This window comes from Quercus lobata, chromosome 4 (genome assembly GCF_001633185.2).
Source record: "Quercus lobata isolate SW786 chromosome 4, ValleyOak3.0 Primary Assembly, whole genome shotgun sequence".
Classification (NCBI taxonomy): Eukaryota; Viridiplantae; Streptophyta; class Magnoliopsida; order Fagales; family Fagaceae; genus Quercus; species Quercus lobata.
The window spans coordinates 56,616,436-56,636,268 of record NC_044907.1 but is presented as its reverse complement, the minus strand read 5'-3'; the positions used below and the strand labels follow the sequence as shown (position 1 = coordinate 56,636,268).

Below are 19,833 nucleotides of genomic sequence, written 5' to 3'. Positions count from 1 at the left end.
CCAAAATAGTAAATTGAGAAATGAATAAAATATGAATTTATACATGAAATGTGGACAAGATATGCATAATTTTAGACAAATTGACATGAGTGGTTTTTTGGGTTGGTTGGTCAAAATTCGACAAGATATGCAAGTGCTCTAACAATAAATTTGTTGGAATCCAAGAGGGAGATGGTTACCTTCTGTTGTTTTGTTTTGTTTTTTGTTTTGGTTTTTGTTTTTTTTTTTTTTTGTTTTTGTTTTTCAATTTATTTATTTATTTATTTTTTGATTGGAATACTGAACTTTTATAAATCATCAAAAAAGTTGCAAGATACATCCTGCGAACATGCGTCCTCAATCAGATTGGGAGTTTCCTCCAACCATACAACAAAGTCACTCACTTGTTTTGCAAATTGGGCTAAAATGTGGGCTGGCCTATTGCCATCCCGTTTGACATGAGTAAAAGAGACAAAACGAAACTTGTCCACTTGGGCCAATATACTTTCCATGATAGTTTCTATAGAAGCCGGGGCCATCGAGATGCCTGTCAGGATATTTTTGAGGGTGCACGAGTCCGTCTCAAAGTAGACTTCTTTGAACCCCATCTCCCACGCAAAATGGATAGTAGTTTCCATGGATTTTGCCTCAGCTTCTAACACTGCCAGAGTGGCTGGGATTCTTTTGCTCATCGCAGCCAAAACCAAGCCTTGAGAGTCCCGTATTACCATCCCAAACCCAGTAGCACGCTGGTCCTTGAAAACCACCCCATCCACATTTATTTTGAATTGAGGGGGGTCTGAAGGGTGCCACCTGACAGGCAGTGCTGGGTTCAAACAGCTCTCCCTCTCATTTGCCTCTCTGAACTCTTCCATTAAAGGTGTGGAGCTTCTGACCAAAGTTTTGCCTGTGCGATGCCTACCTCCGTTGCGGACTGTGTTTCGGTGCTTCCAGATTTCCTAACATAGTGAGATGACTTTTTCCATTAAACCTGAGCATATTGGTCTGTGGTTTACCATTTGCCACACAACATCAATAAAACTCCGTCCGCTATCAATAAAGAAAGGAAACACCGTCTTGCTGTTACTCCAGGCCTCTTTAGCCCGGTCGTAGAACTAGAATAAATTGTAGGCTAGTTTCTGCCCTTTTCCCACGCTGAGGGCAAATATCATCCTTTGTGATTTGCCTCTTCTTCAGGTTTGATTTGGTTGCTAGAGCTTCACGGCATGCCCTCCAGGCAAAATTCCGAATCTTATTGGGAAGTTTTAAATTCCAGATGCTTTTCCAGACCAGCTTCATTCCTGATCCCTCAGAGCAATCCTCCCCACTGTTGTTCCCCATTGTTCTAATACTATGGTAAGCACTGTTGGTAGAGAAGTTCTCATTTTTTGTACCCTCCACACAATCCTATCCATTGGGAGTCTTAGGCTTAATGGGATGCTCAGGATCAAATCCGCTTCCTCAAGGTAAAAGAGCTATCTGACCACAACAGAGTTCCATTCCCCCAATTCTTCAACAATAAGGTCATTAACCTTTGCGCTTGCCTATGAGTCCGTTAGTGGAGAGAGAATCCGAGTGTAGGACTTGGAGGGAAGCCAACTATCTTTCCCTATTTGAATGCTTTTGCCATTGCCCACTCTCCAACATCTACCCTTCTCTACTACTGCTTGGGCAGACATAATGCTTCTCCAAGCAAACGATGGATGCTTGCCAATAGTTGCCTGAACAAAATCACAATCCAGGAGGTACTTTGCCTTGAACACCCTAGAGAACAGAGAGTGAGTGTTTGTTTGGAGCCTCTACCTTTGTTTTGCTAGGAATGCTTTATTAAAACTTTTCAAGTCCCTAAAACCCATTCCTCTGCTTTCCTTAGGTTGACACATTCTCTCACATTCTCTCCCAACTTACCCAAGACATTTTCTTTTCGTCTTTTCTTTGCCCCCACTAGAATTGCCTTACCATGCTAGTGAGGTCATCACAAAGGTTATTTGGGAGCTTGAAGCAGCTCATTGTGTAGGTTGGAATGGCTTGGGCCACGGCCTTGATGAACATTTCTTTTACCAGTAGTCGAAAGGAGCTTTTCTTTCCATCCGATCAGCTTGTGAGCCAACTTGGTCTTTAATTGAGCAAAAAGAATTCGTTTTGGACCTTCTGACAAGGGAGGGAAGATTGAGGTAAGTTTCGTGTTGCTTGATCATCTGGGCACCAAACATTGTTTTGATCTTGTTCTGTATTTCCCCCATTGTGTTCTTGCTGAAGAACAGAGAAGTTTTCTGCTTGTTTAGCTGCTGCCCCGAAGAGTCCTCATATACCTTGAGAATTCTCAACATTTCCAACCCCTCAAATTCGGTAGCCCTCCCAAAGATTATGCTGTTGTCTGCGAAAAAGAGGTGAGAGATTTTTGGCCCCCTTCTACAAATAGACACCGCCCTTAGTCTCTTCTCATGCACTGCTTGGTGAAGCATTGCCGAAAGACCCTCAGCACAGAGGAGGAATAAATAAGGCAATAATGGGTCCCCTTGGCGCAACTCTCTTGAAGGGATGATGTGACCCTTTGGGACCCCATTAATTCTAATGGCGTAAGTGACTGTGCTGAGGCATTGCATAACAAGAGTGACATTTCTCCGAAAACCCCATTTTATGCATAATTCGCTCCAAACATCCCTATTCCACCCTGTCATATGCCTTACTCATATCCAATTTCAAAGTCATTTCTCCCAATATGGTACATTGTCTCTGAAGCCACCAGTACGTTGTCTGTAATGAGCCTTTCAGCCATGAAAGCACTCTAGTTCTCACACACCAGCTGAGGTAGGACCTGCTTTAGTCTGTTGGCCATAGTCTTGGATGCAATTTTATAAGCAACGTTGCACAAGCTTATCGGGCGGATGTTCGTCACCCTTTTTGGTTCTTTTACTTTTGGAATTAGAACAATGTGAGTCTCATTGAAATTCGGTGGAGTGATGCCTAAATTTAGAAAATCTAAGACAATTTTAGTGACAATGGGGCATACCGTTGGCTAGAATTTTTGGTAGAAAATTGGAGGCATTTTGTCCAACCTTGGGGTAGAGGTGGCGTACATCTGTTTCAGTGCGGTTTCCACTTTAGAGGCCCAGAAGTCCTGAGAAAGGAGGATGTTCATCGGGTCTGACACCTTCCTATGTATAGAGTGGATAAGTTCCTCACTTATTTTTGGGTGGGAAGTGGAGAACAGATTCACATAGTAATCCTTGAAGGTTCTACCAATCCCATCTTCCTCGCTCTACCAACACCCTGCATCATCCATCACACCTTGAATGGTGTTACGTTGGTACCTGCTAAAGGCTTTTGTAGGGAAGAACAAAGTGTTTTTATCACCATGCTTCAGCCAGCTAATCCGTGACCTTTGTCGCCACATGACCTCTTCCGCTTCCAGTAGCTTGTTTATTTCCCTTCTTGTGTATTCAAGTTCTTCCATAGTGATTGCGGACCCCTTGTTGCATTCTATAACCTCTAGTTTGGCTTGCAGAGACGCAAGTTTTTTACCCACATGCCCAAAGGAAATATCATTCCAAGAGGACAAGGAAGCTCTACATTCAGCCAAGCAGGAGAAAAGCGGGAAAACCGAATCCTTATTCTCTCCTCTGACCCAAGCCTTTTCCACCACCTCCATACATGATCCTTCCTTAAGCCACATTTCTTCAAAACGGAAGAGTTTTTTCCGACACCGCTTCTTATTGTTTTTCTGGACATCCTTAAGGACTAGGATACAATCGTCAGATGAGGAATCGGGTTTGTGATGCAGTTGCATTTGGGGAAATCTAGCTTCCCAGTTTGTTGAGACTAACGCTCTGTCTAACCTTTCCCTGACCCACCCTCTATTTCCCAACCGCCTACACCAAGTAAAATCCTGGCCCGTATAACCCAAATCACGAAGATTGCAAGCATTGATTACCTCACAAAAATTTTCCATTTGCTTCACTAGGCGAGCTTTGCCACCCTCCTTCTCACCCCCATTCATCAACTCATTAAAATCTCCAAGGCAGACCCAGGGTTTCCATAGAAGCCCATTAATCGCATCAATGTGGCTGCCCGAATAGGATTGGACATCCACCTTTAGCTCTTTTTTCCACAGGAGGGCAAGTCCCTCACTTCGCCCCTTACTCGGTACGACCATCCCTTGGGTACGATTCAACCTTCCTTAATACCAACCATTTTCGAAACTACAAGCTTTGTTTTCATTAAAAAAATAAAATTGGGATCTTTAGAAGACACTATCTTCTCGAGAGCATGAATTGTACGCCGGTTCCCAAGCCCTCTATAGTTCCAAGCTAGAGTACTCATTGATGACGGCGGGGCTGCACTGCAGCCTCCGTTGATCCCAAGTGCCTTGCCATGAGTTGACCCATTAGAGCCACTTCTTCCTCCTTCTTGCTCCATTTTCTAGTTTCCATTTCTTTTTGGACTTCTTTTGACGGCGTTGTCCCCTTCCTCTTTGAACCAGTTTCAGGCACGGCAGTGGTGTAGCTTGCTGCTGCCTCACTGTCTCTCCGAAATCTTTTCCACGTACCTTGAATGCCCCCCTTTTCCACTTCGTGATCTTGGATTTCATTCTGCCCTGATGGCCGCTTGTTTTCTTTTCCCTTGCTCTCGGTGAATTTCTTTTTCTTTGGAAGTTTCTTGGGAGTACTCGTACTCTGCCCTACGTTGTCATTTCTTAAGTGGGGGGCTTGAGGATGGGCCTTTAGGAGTACTTCACCTCCCTTACTTCTTAAAACCCGGTCCCATTCTTCTACTTTCAGAACAAACTAACCTTGGCCTTTTTGGGCCTCGTTTAGCTCTTTTGCAAGCCCATATGGATCAGTTGAGTCAGCAGTTGAATCTGGGCTTTGTATTTGGGTCCTATTAACTTTTTCTTTCACTCCAGTCCCCAACACCTTGGGTTGTTCAATATTCGAAAATCCTGAGCCACCTCTGTTATTTTTCTTTAGCTCCTTGATTCCTGTTAGTTCTTGTAGCGTAACATCATCATTTATGGCGCAGTCTATGTCCCGCAATTGCTCCTCAAAGTTTACTAGCTTCTTTTCTTGAGGTGTCACATCCGCCATTACCAAGTTTGACACCTTGGTTGCTTCTTTTGGTGGAGGGGGGAGATTTCATTGTTGTCGCACACCACCCTTGGCAACCACCGATTTTTCCTCGAGTTATGGGTGTTGCACTGATGTGCCCCTTCCTTGCTTTTTCCTTCCCCTTCGTTTTTCCGGTTGGGGGCTTCCACCACTTGTGGCCTTTGGAGCCTTCCTGGGTCTGCGTGGAGCTAGGGTCCAAACTGACTTTCTTCAAGTGCTAGTGATTCTTTGCTATCAATCCAAAGTGGGCAATCTCTGTCGTCATGGTCCAATTTGCCACACCAGTAGCAGAAAATGGGGAGGCTTTCGTAGCGAAAATCCACCCATCCCTTTTCAGTGCCACCCATGCGAACTACTCTTCCTCTACATAGTGGTTTTGAAATATCGATAGTTAAGTGTAACCTTAGGTACTTAACCACGCTAAAACCCCTTGGCCCTACATCTACCTTCTTTATTACCCCCATCGGGCTGGTAATCTTTTCGGCCACCTCTGTTGTTTGCATTCGCATAGGCAAGCCATGTATCTGAATCCAGAAAGGGGTTCTGTCAAAACTTAACGAGGAGACTGAGTCCCCTTTTCCCAATTTTTGGAGGACTAGAAGGTATTTGTCAAAAGACCACGGGCTTGCCCACAACACCCGGTTCATATCCTCTTTCTTTTGGAATAGTAGGAGAGTTATGTTGTCTCCAGCATCCTGAATCTCAAAATTCTCCGTTGTCTTCCATTGGAATAGGAAGAGAGTTATGTTGTCTCCAGCATCCTGAATCTCGAAATTCTCCGTTGTCTTCCATATCGGCTTCAGTGCCTTTACTACTGCCTCTGAATTAATACGTCTTTTGGATAGGAACTTACTAGCTAAGACCCATCCCTCGGTCACCTCCTTAACGTCTAAGTCCACCTGTTCTGTTTCATGCTCTGTTAGTTGTAACTTCTCACAACGCTTCGATAGTTCTTCCATGGGGAAAGGTTACCTACCAAAGTTGGGATGGAACAGGCAGAAACAAAGGAAATAGAGAAGTGCTAAACTAGATTTCTACCGAACGGGAGAAACACTTCTTGTCTGTCGACAAGCCCCTTGTTTCACCTCTAGAGTTTCGAAGAAACCTAGAGAGAAAATGCTTAGCAATTTTTTCTTAGATCTTTCCAGTCACTTTTAATTCAATTTATTTTTATATTAGAGCCTTACTTCCCTTCTTCTACACACTAGTTATTGCAATGAGTCATCTATTGAGGAGGACTCCAAGGTACGAAATATAAGACTAAGTTCAGACTTGAACTTAGGATCTTATAAATCACATAATTTTTGAAAATTACTAGACCAACCACTTGGAATTAGAATGCTCTTCCAATTAGTAGAGGTGTTGATTTTATTATATATATATATATATATATTTTTTTTTTTTGTGATTAAGAGGTATTGCATTAGTATGAAAGAAAAATGTCCTTGTATAATGCACTCTAGAGGATACATAGACCCCAATAATTCTACTTGCCACCAAAAACCACGAGTCTCTTCTTTCTCTAAAGTTCTGAACAACATCGTCACTGGAAAGTTGTCGAATAATAGAAAAATTTTGTTGGAAAATTTTATTAGCAATTAAAACACCGTAAACCAAGCCTTTCTAAGACCAAACTAAGAACTCGCCAGGGCTGGTTGATGTCCCTTGCTCCCAGCCCAACCGTCTTGTCTTCCCAAGTGTTGCCACCATTGGATTTCGACAAAAATTCATCTTCTTGACCCATTCTAGTTCTATTGCAAATTGGGGGATTTTGTGTTTCAGCTATCATTATCAATCTATTAAATTGATTACTCAAGATTATAAAATGAGGGTCACAATTAAAGGTTTGAACCCCAAATTTGGTCAAAGGTTGAGTAGAATGAAGAGACCCGAAAAAAGAAAGGTTTTTTAGTTATTCAATTTACAACTAAAATTAACATTTTTCAATCTAATGACGATTCAACCAAATTGAATAAAATAATATGTTTGGGACATCCAATTAGGGTTTGATAACACCAATAGTAGTACCTCTATGGCAAAGCAAACATGTCCTAGCAACTCATTGAAATCCTCTTGGATTTTTTTGGCATTTAACATGATTTTCGGAACAATTTAGTTAGTTGTCAAGTTTGCAAAGCTATTTTGTAAACTAGCATCTCGTGGCTCTAAAACTCAAGTTTAGTAAAGAAACTCAAGTCTCTAAGCCTTGAGTTCCAAGTAGTGGCATGATGTGGAAGAAAATATTCACATGAACTTGAGTCTCTTGCCTTTAGATATGGGTATGTGTGTGCTGTGGGTTCTTCTTCTTAAGATCTTTGAATCTTCTTCTTCTTCTTCTCTTCTTTTTCTCCTCGGCCTGCTTCTTTCTGTACACTATGGAACTCGAGTTCCACATGGATTATATATCCACATCAGCTTGGAACTCGAGCCTTAGAGACTCAAGTTTCATCACTGAACTCGAGCCTCTTAGGCTCAAGATGCTAGTTTATTAAAATATTTTGAAAACATGTCAACTAATGAAATAGTTATTAAAATCATGTTTAATGGCAAAATTCCCCCATCCTCTTTACACGTTATTTTGTTTATACTTGTGACCCTTTTTCATCTCATATTACATTCTTATATCTCGAGTTATTTCTATTTACGATATTAATATGGTCAAGTTTGTATGACAGCCTTGCTTGAATTCCTTGCTATGAGATCATTTTAGTGATCCAGTCCAATCCATGAGGAATATACGGAGGCTATGATTTGATTTTGGATTATGTAATTGTTGACGTGGAGTTGGGGTGTCGTGATTTTGGTTAATGATTTGTTATTGTCTAGTGACTCAACCCAACCCGTGTAGGCAATACGTGGCCATGACCTTTCTTGCATAGGAAATAAACATTACATGACAATTCGAGTATCGTATTTCTGACATTGTTCTTATTCTTTCGCTATTCACATGATTTGAGCAATCATTTTTGTTTACACAATTATCCTACTCTTTGTTTTCCCTAAATTTTATGTTGGGATCTATTATTAACCATCATTGTTGATATTCATTTCGCTTTTTTTTTTTTTTTTTGGTTGATAAACTACCATTTTATTAAAAGACTAAACAGAAAAAAAGTCTATACAACAATCTTGCCTACAAGCTTCCAAAATAAGAGGCAATTTACAGTTATTACAAGATAAACCTACTTTAAAAGCAACAACATATTTAGCAGCAAGATGAGCTGCCGAGTTTAAAGATCTTCTAACCCAACAAAACTCACAACTAACAAAAGATAAAGTTAAATCAAAAGCATTATGAATGATAGAGGAGATAGACCAATCAGTTGGTTTCTTCCTCTTTAGACAAGGCATCAAAACATATTTTTGCATCCCCTTCCACTATGATGTTGCACCAATTTTCAGAGATAGCCAAGTTTAATGCCCACAAAATCGCAGTTGCTTCAGCCTGAGTAGGAGTGCATAAGTCATGAATTTTAGTCATACCTTTAACACCTCTTCATTCTCATTTCTAGCCACCACAGCTAAGGAGGTGAAATCCTATGAGACAATATCCACATTCAATTTTATATAGTTTTCAGGAGGGGGATTTGTGAAGTCAATTCATCTCTCCTTTCTTTATCCTGCTCAAATCTCCTTCATTAATCAATGCCTAATCTATTTGTAAGGTAATCGTTGTCTACTGGACTTCTTTCTATATTTGTTGTGGGTATTTGTTTTTAAGTGTTTAGTTGTGTTGGGGATGCTATAAAAAGACTTGGTGGGTGTATTACATTTTGAGTATAGGTTTTGGTAGAGTGTGTTGTTTGCATTCACAATGAGAGCTTTAGGGTGGAACTGTAGAGGCATTTGCAATGCCTCATGGGTGAGAGCCCTCAGAGCTTAAAAAAGAGGTCATAATCTGGATATAATTTTTCTATGTGAAACGAAAGCAAATGAAGACCATATGAAGTTTGTAAAGAGGAGGGTTGGTTTTAATGAAAAGGTGGTAATTGAGGCAAAGGGTAGAGCAGGGGGATTATGTTTAATGTGGAAGAACAACCTGAAAATTCAAGTTATGGAGATTGGTATTTGGTCAAAATTAGGGATCCTGGTGGAGATTGGTATTTGGTTGGCTTCTATGGACCACCTAATGTAGCTAAGAAAAGAAAGGCTTGGGAGAATTTGTGTGCTTTACTGGAATCAATTCAAGGGCCTTGGATTTGCTTTGGAGACTTCAACATTGTCTTCGATAGTGAAAAAAAGGATGGAGGAAGAGCTGAGAGCTCAATGTTCCCAAACTTTTTGAAGGAAATTCTTTTTGAGTTGTGAGCTATTGATCTAGGGTCCTCTAAAAGTAGATTTACTTGGTGGAAAAAAAGATGGAGAAGGAATGTCATAAGGGAGAGGTTGGACCAGGGTATAGCTAGCATGTTTTGGAGATTAGCTTTTCCAAAGGCTACCATTCACCATTTGGGTGCTATAAAATCCGATCATTGTCCTATCCTTTTGGACACAAATCTGGTTGATCATTACTCCCTTGCTCCATACAAACCTAATACATTTTATTGTGCTACCCTCGATTCTATCGTGTATTAGCACTTAATTGGGATTTTTTCTTTGCTAGGATGTTTTTTTCTTTGCTACATATGGACTACAATTAGGGTTTCAAGTAGAAATTGTTCTTACTTTGCATTGAAGAAAGAAAAAAAGAGAGTAAATTGTTCTTGAAGAATTATTCTTGTATTAAAACTTACATTTATTTTGAGAATTCTCTTGTTTTTAGTCATTTGAATTCTTGTTTATATTTGAATCTTGTAGAATTTAGATTATTTGATTATTTTATAAACCAAATAATATATTCATGTTTTCTAAGTTAAAAACAAAACCCACTGTGTAGCCAAATCACTAAACGAAACACACTATTGTCGCTAAAACTCAAAGATTTGATAACATATACATAAATTTGACTAGAAAGAGCTCTGAAATCATAAGATCCTCTAGCTTAAATAAAGGACAAAGTTTCTCTCTAAACTAGTTTAGAGGCCTTCAAACTCCTACATTTTTGTTATTGGATGCGAATTTTGATAACTGTTGTATTGTATGTATTTTATGTTCATAACACGCATGTCAAATATAGTTCAAATTGGATGTTATTTACTATTCGATCCATAAACTTATTTTTTATATGCAATTTAAAATGATAAAAATTTAAACATTTAAACATTTAACTAATGACATATCTACGAAACTTTGATTTTCTTGAAATTTTGTAATCATTGAGGATATAATAAGAAAATGCAATGTAATGATGGATTTGTCCAAATTCACATCCAATAAAAAGATATTGGAGAAGCTTTCCCTAAGTAAATTGCTACTTTTAGCTCTAACATCATGAGAATTTTCTAGCATTGTAAATGTAAAAACCACACCAAGTAAATTGCAACCTTTAGCTCTAAAATTTCTCTTGCAAATGAAGTTGGGAAGTGAGAAATTGAACGAATTTCATTAGATAGAAAAACCCTCAGAGAGAGAGAGAGAGGGAGAGAGAGAGAGAGAGAGAGAGAGAGCAAATTAGTCCAATATTATGCTTGGTTTGAACCAAGTTCTCAGAATCGGACTTGATCTAGACTAGGTCTCTAGCTTGAGTTTGGATTAGCACTAGGGATTAAGAAGGTGAAAAAGGCAATGAAGGGTGAGATGGAGAGAGAAGGGTTGCAATGCTGCAACGGTCTTGGTGGAGAGAGAGAGAGGCGAATAAAAAATAGTATATTTAAGAAATAGTGAAATACAAAAGCTACTATTCTCTAAATTTGAAGGATATTGTAGCATTCCTTTTTTAACAAAAAATTGAACTATAAAGAATTACATGCGAGTGTTTACAGTATTTTGTGTACAATATTCCCTATTTTGGATTTCAATGCATTTTAGAGGACTGGATGTGATTGATGTTATATTAGAGGATTTACATCAGTCTCCTTAAATGTTTAGCTAAACTAATTTTAAAAACTATACTTTTACTAGTATAGCTATCTTTTTTTCATAGGCATACATAAGCCTCAATACTTTATCAATACTATTCAACTTTCATGAAGAACTCAAATCATAAAACTACTAGAACTAGATCTGATCGCCACTAGAACCACCAGAACTGCCAAATCACGCCATTGCACTACCACTGAAAATACCAAAAACATCAAATTTGATGAAGAGAGAGAAGAGAGGTAGACCAAATTGCATCTCCACAAAATCAAATCGCACCACCATAAATCCATTACTGCACCACAACCACACAAACACCTCACTCACCAGAAACTCCACCTATTTGGTGGTGATTTTTATATGACCAAGAAGAGAGACGAGAATAGACACAAATAAGACAACAAAAGCGAAAAGAGAGGAGAGGCAGTCAGAATAGGAGAGAAAGAGAGGGAGATGAGAGAGAATCAGAGAGAGAGAGAGAGAGAGAGAGAGAGAGAGAGAATGAAAATTGAAATTGATTTTTTTTTTTTTTTTTTAACTTTAGTGATGATAGTAGTAATGAGGATACTATGCATCGTTAAAAGCTTTTGCCAATTTAGGGAGATTGATAAACGCATGTTTTGGTTGGGCTTAGAAAACTTTTTGCTGAAATTTAAAATTAGTGAAGCTGATGGGAATGTTTTCATCATTTGAAGGAAAGTCTTGAAATGTTTGTTTTTGTATTGAGTTATTCTAGGACAAACCAATTTCGCCTATATTTTCATAACCATTCTATGCGGTAGACAATGACCAGGCATCTATCATTTTCACATGAATCCATCATTTTTTTTTCACCTTTCCCAATTAGCCACATCGAATAGTTGTTAAAAACACAAAACTATATATAGCAAAAGAAATGTCAAAGAATACATTCATCATAAACTATTTGATAGTAATCAAATATTCCCAGGGTATTTCCCAAAAATAATCAACTCAAAGTAAGATCTATATTCTTTTTGTTTGTTTTTGTATTGAGTTATTCTAGGACAAACCAATTCTGCCTATATTTTCATAACTATTCTATGTGGCAGATAGTGACCGATTGTCTATCACTTTCATATGAACCTATCATTTTTTTTCTTCACTTTTCCTAGTTAGCCACATCAAATAGTCGTTAAAATGGGTGTAAAGTTGGTTGTGGTCCTAGTAATTTTACCAATTTAAAAATACCAAACTCTATAGCAAAAGAAATGTCAAAGAATACATTCATCATAAACTATTTGATAATAACCAAATATTCCAGGGGTATTTCCCAAAAAAAAAAGTCAACTCACAGTAAGATCTATATTCTTTTTTTTTTTGGGGGGGGTCGGGGGCGATTAATTAGTTAATTAGGTAGAAGACAAAAAGGCGGAGCTTTGGAATTATTTGGAGCGCAAACCAGAGATATTTCTTAGGCCCATCTTGCCAAGGACAAGCTTGGGAATTGCAGGAGGGTTGTCAAGCCCCATGCTTCGGCTGAATTCATTAGCAAGCTCCACAAGCCTATGCTTGTCTCTGCCCACTTTCTTATTGGAATTGTAATAACCAAGCCAGGCCTGGTATGCTGTTTCTTTGTTCTTCATCTCCACTTGGGATAGTGCTCGTTCAACCTGTTTCATCAAATGTGCATTAGAAAAATGTTTGTGGGAATCTATACTACAAAATGGTTTAAAAAGTGTTTTAAAGAAAAATAATCAAGACATATTAGTAAATTGAGCCATTTAAATTTATCTAGTACTCCAACTGCCAAATAGAAATTAAATTTACTAAATCACCATCACTCAATTTCCAACTCATGTTCTCTACCTCACCACTTTCTGCTTTAGTTTTTCTTTCCTCTCTCTCTCTCTCTCCAACTAAGCCTTCTTTTTTGTCTTTTTTTTATTTTTATTTTTATTTTTTTTTAAATTTTAATAAGTAATAAGCTTTATTGATATCAAAAAAAGGACGCCCTAGCACACAGGGAGTGTATAGGGGGTCAACAATCAAGAATAAAAATTACAAGAATCAAGAAAAACAAGAAGAGAAGAAAACCAATCGAATAAAGTTCTAAAGAAAAAAAACTTGTCACATCATCAATTGACATGTTCTTTTTTACTACTTATACTGATATTATTTTAACATTTTCATTTCAGCTACACTAATTTTATAAACATATTGCTTCTTAGTAGTCTAATAAAATTCTCTCTTCAACATAATAGGTACCTATAATGACACTATTTTTTATGTGCTTCACTTCATCCAGCCTACTATTATCATATGCTCTTCAATCTCTTCATCCTTATGAATTATTAATCCAAGATACTCAATATTTATTCACACAACTTCATCTCTACATTTTTGCTCCTTAGGATTACAACTTACTTTTGATGTCATGGAACCTCACCAAGGCAGGCTCTTTAGGATTATAACTACACTACATATGTTTTTAAATATTTAAAATAAAAAAAAGATTAAAAGAGTCTGTCGTGTGTGCTGACATATAGTAGAAAGAAAAACTCGAAGACAGAGAGAGACCAAGAGAGAAGAAAATATTTGTAAGCTTACCTTTTTCTTTGTGTCTGGATCAACCAAATGTACTGGAGCCTTCGATATTGGCAAATCCTTGATAGTAGATAAAAAGAATTCCTCCCAAGGTGCTAGTAACAATATGCCTTGCCCTTCTTTACCTTTACGCCCAGTTCTACCAAGTCTATGTATATACTGTTCTCTGTCAGAAGGCAAACCCACCTATAATTGCATCCACCAAAACAAAAAAGATGGTGAAATTGATAACTGAACAAAGTGTACTGAATATTCAAAAGGTTTGAATATTGGAAAAAAAAAAAAAAAAAGAAACAAAAAAGAGGCTAAGTGTGCGTTTGGGAAGCACGTTTGCGTTTCCCAAACGCACGTTTTGCGTTTTCTGTTTTTTTTTTTTTTTTGGCACGCGTTTGAGAGACCAACACAGCTACTGTTCATGCAATGTTCATGAACAGTAGCTACAAAGTTTGACTTTTTTCACTTTTTCAACACAAATTTTACTGTTCACGAACCCACAAATTTCACTTTTCAGCAACTTTTTCATTAAAAATGGGTCTCACGGTATTATTCACATATTTAAAAATTATTTTACTACAGTGTTTTTTAGTTTTCAGTTTCAGTTTTCAGTTGTATCCAAACGGACCCTAAATTCAATTTGAGTGAATAAACTAGTCTTGCCTAAAAATCAAAGCAGGGACTCAGAAATGCAAGGTGAAAAGGGTTTATAAGAAGTGACAAATTGACATTAAACTTTGCTGTCTATGATTTGTGCGTAGAATGCTTCTCAATTGCAAAAGGCAAGTAAATACTCCAAAAATTGCCACAGCGATAAATGATTTGCACTAAGTTCAAGTCCACATGACCAGAAACTAACAATCCATTACCTGTATGACAAGGGTAACATCTGGATAATCTACTCCACGTGCAGATACATCAGATGTCACAAGGATAAGACCCTTTGACTTCCTGAATTCATCAGATATCCTGGTTCTGTAACTCTGTGGCTTTCTAGAATGGATCTCTCTGACATTCAAGTTCAGCTCCCCAAGAAGGTCAGCAACCAACCGTGTAACCATGGCAGTTGTGCAGAATACAAGAACCTGCACAAACCAAATGCTAAATAACATATTTTGGACAACCACGAAATTGCTTTCGAACAAAAACTATTGGCATCAGAGACAGTTCAAGAAAACAATGCAGATACTGACACTGAAAACCTGAGGTCTGAATTGAATAAAATACTCGTGACAACCTTGACAGATGTTCAATAATGTTTGTGAGCCTCCTCAAAAACATCTTGACAATAACTACTCTAATAAAGAGTCTATGGCGTAGGCTTGTAGATTACAATGCATACCTTATAGTCAACATCATCTGCAATATGGTCTTTTAGAAGAACATACAGTAGGGAAAAATGCTTGTCTAAAGGAGCCACTAAATGCATCTGTCTGACCTGAAATGATCCAGCATTTAAAGAATTGAGAAATAAACAAATTCATTAAATTTACAGAATCAACTAAGAAACAGAGTTGGATAAAGGATTACCTGTGAATGCGTCTCCTCAGTGCCTTCTTGAACTGTATTGATAAATTCATGATCTCTTTTCAAAGCAATGTGACTGATTTGACAGACCTTCATACCAAAAAGCAAGTTAGCTATTTGTATTGTGATTTTACATGAAATATCAGCACAGACTAATAATTGTAATAGAAACCTCTTCAGGAACTGTGGCAGAAAACAAAAGCGTCTGTCGATGTTTAGGAACAGCAGCAATGATCTTCTCAATGTCTTTACGAAATCCCATGTCTAGTAAATGATCAGCTTCATCAAGTACAAGGACTTTCACACCCATCAGCCTAGTTGCAAAACCTGCGGTATTCTCAATATGATCTCTGAGCCTTCCAGGTGTAGCAACAAGAATCTGTAAGTTATGAATGTGGGAACCATAAAAACAAGTCCAATTAACTATTTTGAGACAATGATATTAACCTGTATCAGTAAGCTTTGCAACAGTATATATTTAACAGAAACTCAGTGAGGACCTAGTATTGATTTTTCTGGTAACTTGCGATCAAGTAAAAAAAGAGGATAGAGTCAAAATAACCTAAAATCCGATCTACCAGCATACTTTACCACTCCCACTCTGCACCCATCCCATAACATACTAACATTCCAATCAATGTTTGGCCTAGTGAATATCATAAGAGTCCATAAATGACAGTCCTTTGGCAAATAATAAAACACTCACCTGGCAAGGGTTTGCTTGCATGCGTTTCTGTTCCAGAGCAAGTCTTGTTCCTCCTATTACAACTTGAACACCAATAGAAGGATGATACTTCAACAGGATATTAGCCTCTGCAGCAGCTTGGCTTGCAAGCTCTCGAGTTGGGCATATCACAAGCACAAGAATAGGGGGCCACTTTTGGTCATGACCAATAGGAGGTGACTTTACAACAACCTCGATTGATGGAAGCTGAAAGAAAGAACTTAGAATAGTGAGTGAAAACTCACTCGAACAATGCTACATGTGTGCGTGTACATGTAAACTCCCTTGAACCTATAGTTCTGGATGCCATCAGACAAAATAAAGTCAAAATTCAGAGAATTTCTGTTCTTTGGAGATTTTAATACAGCTACATACAAACAAATTGATTGCAGACTCATTGGATCGCTAGAAAACCTTTTACCATGCTTAGACTTTCAAACTGAAAAGACAAATTTTAATTTTATCTTAAAAACCAGTATTAAAAATTTCAACTCAAATTTAATTCCTTATAATTCCAAGTATACCATTTATTCTTTTCTTATTTTACATTATTCTTAAGAAAGAAGACTTTGATGGCTTATCACCAAGAAAAAAAAGAAGGGAAAGGACGACTTTGATGATATTCACAATGCAAATACATGGATAAGTCATCCAGACTTTAGAAGTGGAATAATGTGTTCTGCTTTTAGATGGGAGTTCTGCCTTGATTAACAGGCCAACATGCATCCATGCAGACACAAAATTAGGGAACTTACCAAAAATGCTACAGTTTTTCCAGTGCCTGTTCTAGCCTTGGCCAGAACGTCCTTGCCTAGAAAACAAAATCATCTAGAGTAAGCACCTTAGTATGGAAATGCAAGACAATAAAATCAACAGATTCACAAATGATGATACTAAAAAAAATGCAAGGCACCATGTTTATGATCATTTGAGGAGTGCATAATAGAGCTGATGGTTGGTAGCACCCTAAGGGGCACAGTTGAAAACAAACCTTTCAGTATTACTGGAAGAGTTGCCTCTTGTACCACGGTCATTTTCTCATACCCAGCATCTTTGATTCCTTTTAATGACAATGGAGATACTGAACATTGATCAAATCTGCAGGCATTCACAGAAGTAAGATGTTAACAAATGCTGTAGCAATAAAGAGGTGGTGAGCTTGGCCATGGAGCTAAAAGATTATTAGCCAGTGGTGATAATAGTTTGCATAGATGATGAAAACAGTAAAGAGTTCAGAGCAAAAAAAGATTAAAGAATTGTGGACAGCAACCTGAAAAATTCATGGAGGAAACTTTTAATAGGAGAGAAGTCTTGAATTGCATGAGGGAAATTTTGAGCAAGAACAAGAAAGCCAACAAAATAAGTTGAATTTGCTTATTATAGGAAAAGGAATTGACAAAACAGCTACTATTTAGTATATTGCTGTGCCTATTACATCTCAGCCAACGTGTATTCTTCTACAACAAACTAAAATTGAAGAAAAGGAAGACAGCATGATGAAAGAACAGATAAAAGTGATGAAGAATAATGTTCCAATGCTTCAACATGTGCATCAAGCTAAGGGTGTGTCACTTGCAATGATGATTCCCATTATTGATTTTGCATTTTCGGACAAGTTTAATGCTCCCACTAGAGAGAAGAATGTTCCACTGTCATCATGGTTTCAAATGTGATGAAACACTTCCACACACTTTTGGCAGGAACACGTTAGCAGAAATCTCACAGGGCTTGAGTTATTTCTTGTCTATATTTATAATATAGAGCTGTGAGGTGGTTGTGAGAACATGCTTGTCTAGAAAATTTTAACCATGTAGAACAACCAATGAGTTGATTGCAAAAAGGGAATATAGTACATAAATAAATTTAGCCATATGCACTATATAATGCTACAGTTAATTTTTTTTTTTTTTGATAAGCTGCGATAGTTGCTACAGTTACTACGTTATCCTCAATTATGCAGAAAAACACAACCTATGTAAACCTTATATCACAAAATGTTGTGCGGCCTCGAATGTGTGAGTTGTATTTCGTTACTTTGGTACACCTAGACATTACCAAAACATAGCCACAACAAATACTAACAGAGAAAAAAACAAAAACAAAATAAAAAAGTGAAAACAAGTTCAATTAAAGCCTAGACTAGAGGAAACCAATAATAGAAATTGCACTTTTAAATCATACCGAGTTTCGCTTAAATAAGATTGAGTGTCAGACTTTGAGGATGAAGGCCTTGGTAACACCCTTGCACTCACTTCATCATCTAATCCAAACATAGAGCTTGCACTCTTCTTCAACAATTCATCATCATCATCATCTTGACTATCACTATCTTCCTCACTAAGCAAATCCCCTATAGTAGGCAATAACTTCTCTCCATCCTCATCATTCGTCCAACGTGGTTCCTTTATCAAATCCTGCTTCATCGAATTATTCACGCCTTTTCTTAACCCTTCGGTACCTCTATTTACATTTCTACTTCGCATATTCACATCATCATCATCATCCATCCATCGCAGTTGCTTTATCGAATCCTTCACGCCTTTCCTTAAACCATCACTACCTCTATTTACATTTCTATCTCTCACATACCCCTTATCCACCTCTCTTCTCCCCATCACATTCCTATTTCTCTCATACCCTTTATCCATCTCTCTCCCACCTTTCCTTCCCATCTCATTCCCACTTCGAAACCCGCCATTTGCTCTCCACGACACACCTTCCCCCTCACCCTCATTGTCTTCCAATGCACTCCCAAACCGCCTACTCACCCTCGAATTCCGATTCGACTCATCAAACGACTCCTTCGACCTCCTCCTCTTGTTGTTGTTCATCATTGAATTTGACTCCCTACCACCCTTACTATCCCGGTCTCTCGTTCTATTCCTAACTCTATTTACATCGGAGGCTTCGTCTTCGCTAGTGAGTTGGCCTCGGAACGAGTCGGTCCTCAAATCACTAACCCAATCACTGAGTTCAGCCTCATCTTCAATCAAGCTCTTAGATGACGATGATGCCCTTCGAGCCTCCTTTCCCAAATGCCGAGTGGAGAATCTTCGAACACCCAATTCTCCATTTTCATTGCGAAGTAGATGGAAAGCACGACCACCAGAGTATCTAAGCCTCAATGGGAATACGCGAGAGAAAACGGGTATGACCCGATGAGAGGGTTGGACCCAAGCTCCGGGTTTCATAGTCAGAGGGAAACCGGTGACCGGAAGAGTGGGCTTGAGGAGACGGAGCTGTGGGAAGAGCTTAACGGGCATTGTACAACCTCGATTCTCCGGTTTCCAGTTTGTGGCTGCCGGATAAGAAGTTGAAGAAGAGTCAGTGTTTTAGGGTTTTAAAACGAAATAAGAGGCTGTGAGACAAACAGACAGACAGGGTTTAAGAATTACTTTTCTTTGCCAAAATATGAAAGCGAGGATAGGGAAACGCCCACCAACACATTGTCGTTTATTTGGGTCACTATTCTCTCTCTTTATTTATTTATTTATTAACAAACTTATGCTACAATTCTCACCAAAAAAAAAAAATAAAAAAATAAAATAAAATAAAACAAAAAGGTGAAAACATTTTGGTTCTTACATTTCAAGATTATAGTCAATTTGGTCTGTACATTTTAGTAGCAGTCAATTTGGTCTTGTTATTTTTAACTTGTAGTCAAATTGGTTCCTTCTGTCAACTAATTAACGGGAAATGCTTACGTAGCTAATGGATTGTATAGTTGGTGTAGACATCGCATTTTGTACCCCTTACGACTCGGGCCTCCGTTCCCTAATAATGTTGAAATTCTAAAGTCTAAGGTTGGTTTAGGCCCCGATCAGATTGAAATTAACTTGAGGAAAGTGTTTTAGGAAAAATATAACTCTTTTATGAATGAAATAATCTATTTTTGGAAAATAAAGACCACAGAAACTCTAGAGCATGCGTACGCATACATGCGTATGTGCACGCATGCTTAAGCTTTGCTTACGCATG

At 38.2% G+C, this 19,833-nt stretch overlaps 1 protein-coding gene across 1 annotated transcript; it reads right to left on the bottom strand.

Annotated features, from left to right (window-relative positions):
• Positions 1-12,243: 12,243 nt before the first annotated feature.
• Positions 12,244-19,266, bottom strand: LOC115986496 (DEAD-box ATP-dependent RNA helicase 31-like). The gene is made up of 10 exons (XM_031109599.1): positions 18,037-19,266; positions 16,847-16,953; positions 16,611-16,666; positions 15,838-16,062; positions 15,304-15,510; positions 15,135-15,221; positions 14,947-15,042; positions 14,474-14,689; positions 13,614-13,796; positions 12,244-12,676 (listed from the first exon to the last, which is right to left on the bottom strand). Exons 1-10 carry the CDS (start codon positions 19,116-19,118, stop codon positions 12,449-12,451), a joined length of 2,487 nt encoding a protein of 828 aa, XP_030965459.1. The 5' UTR covers positions 19,119-19,266; the 3' UTR covers positions 12,244-12,448.
• Between the last annotated feature and the right edge of the window lie 567 nt (positions 19,267-19,833).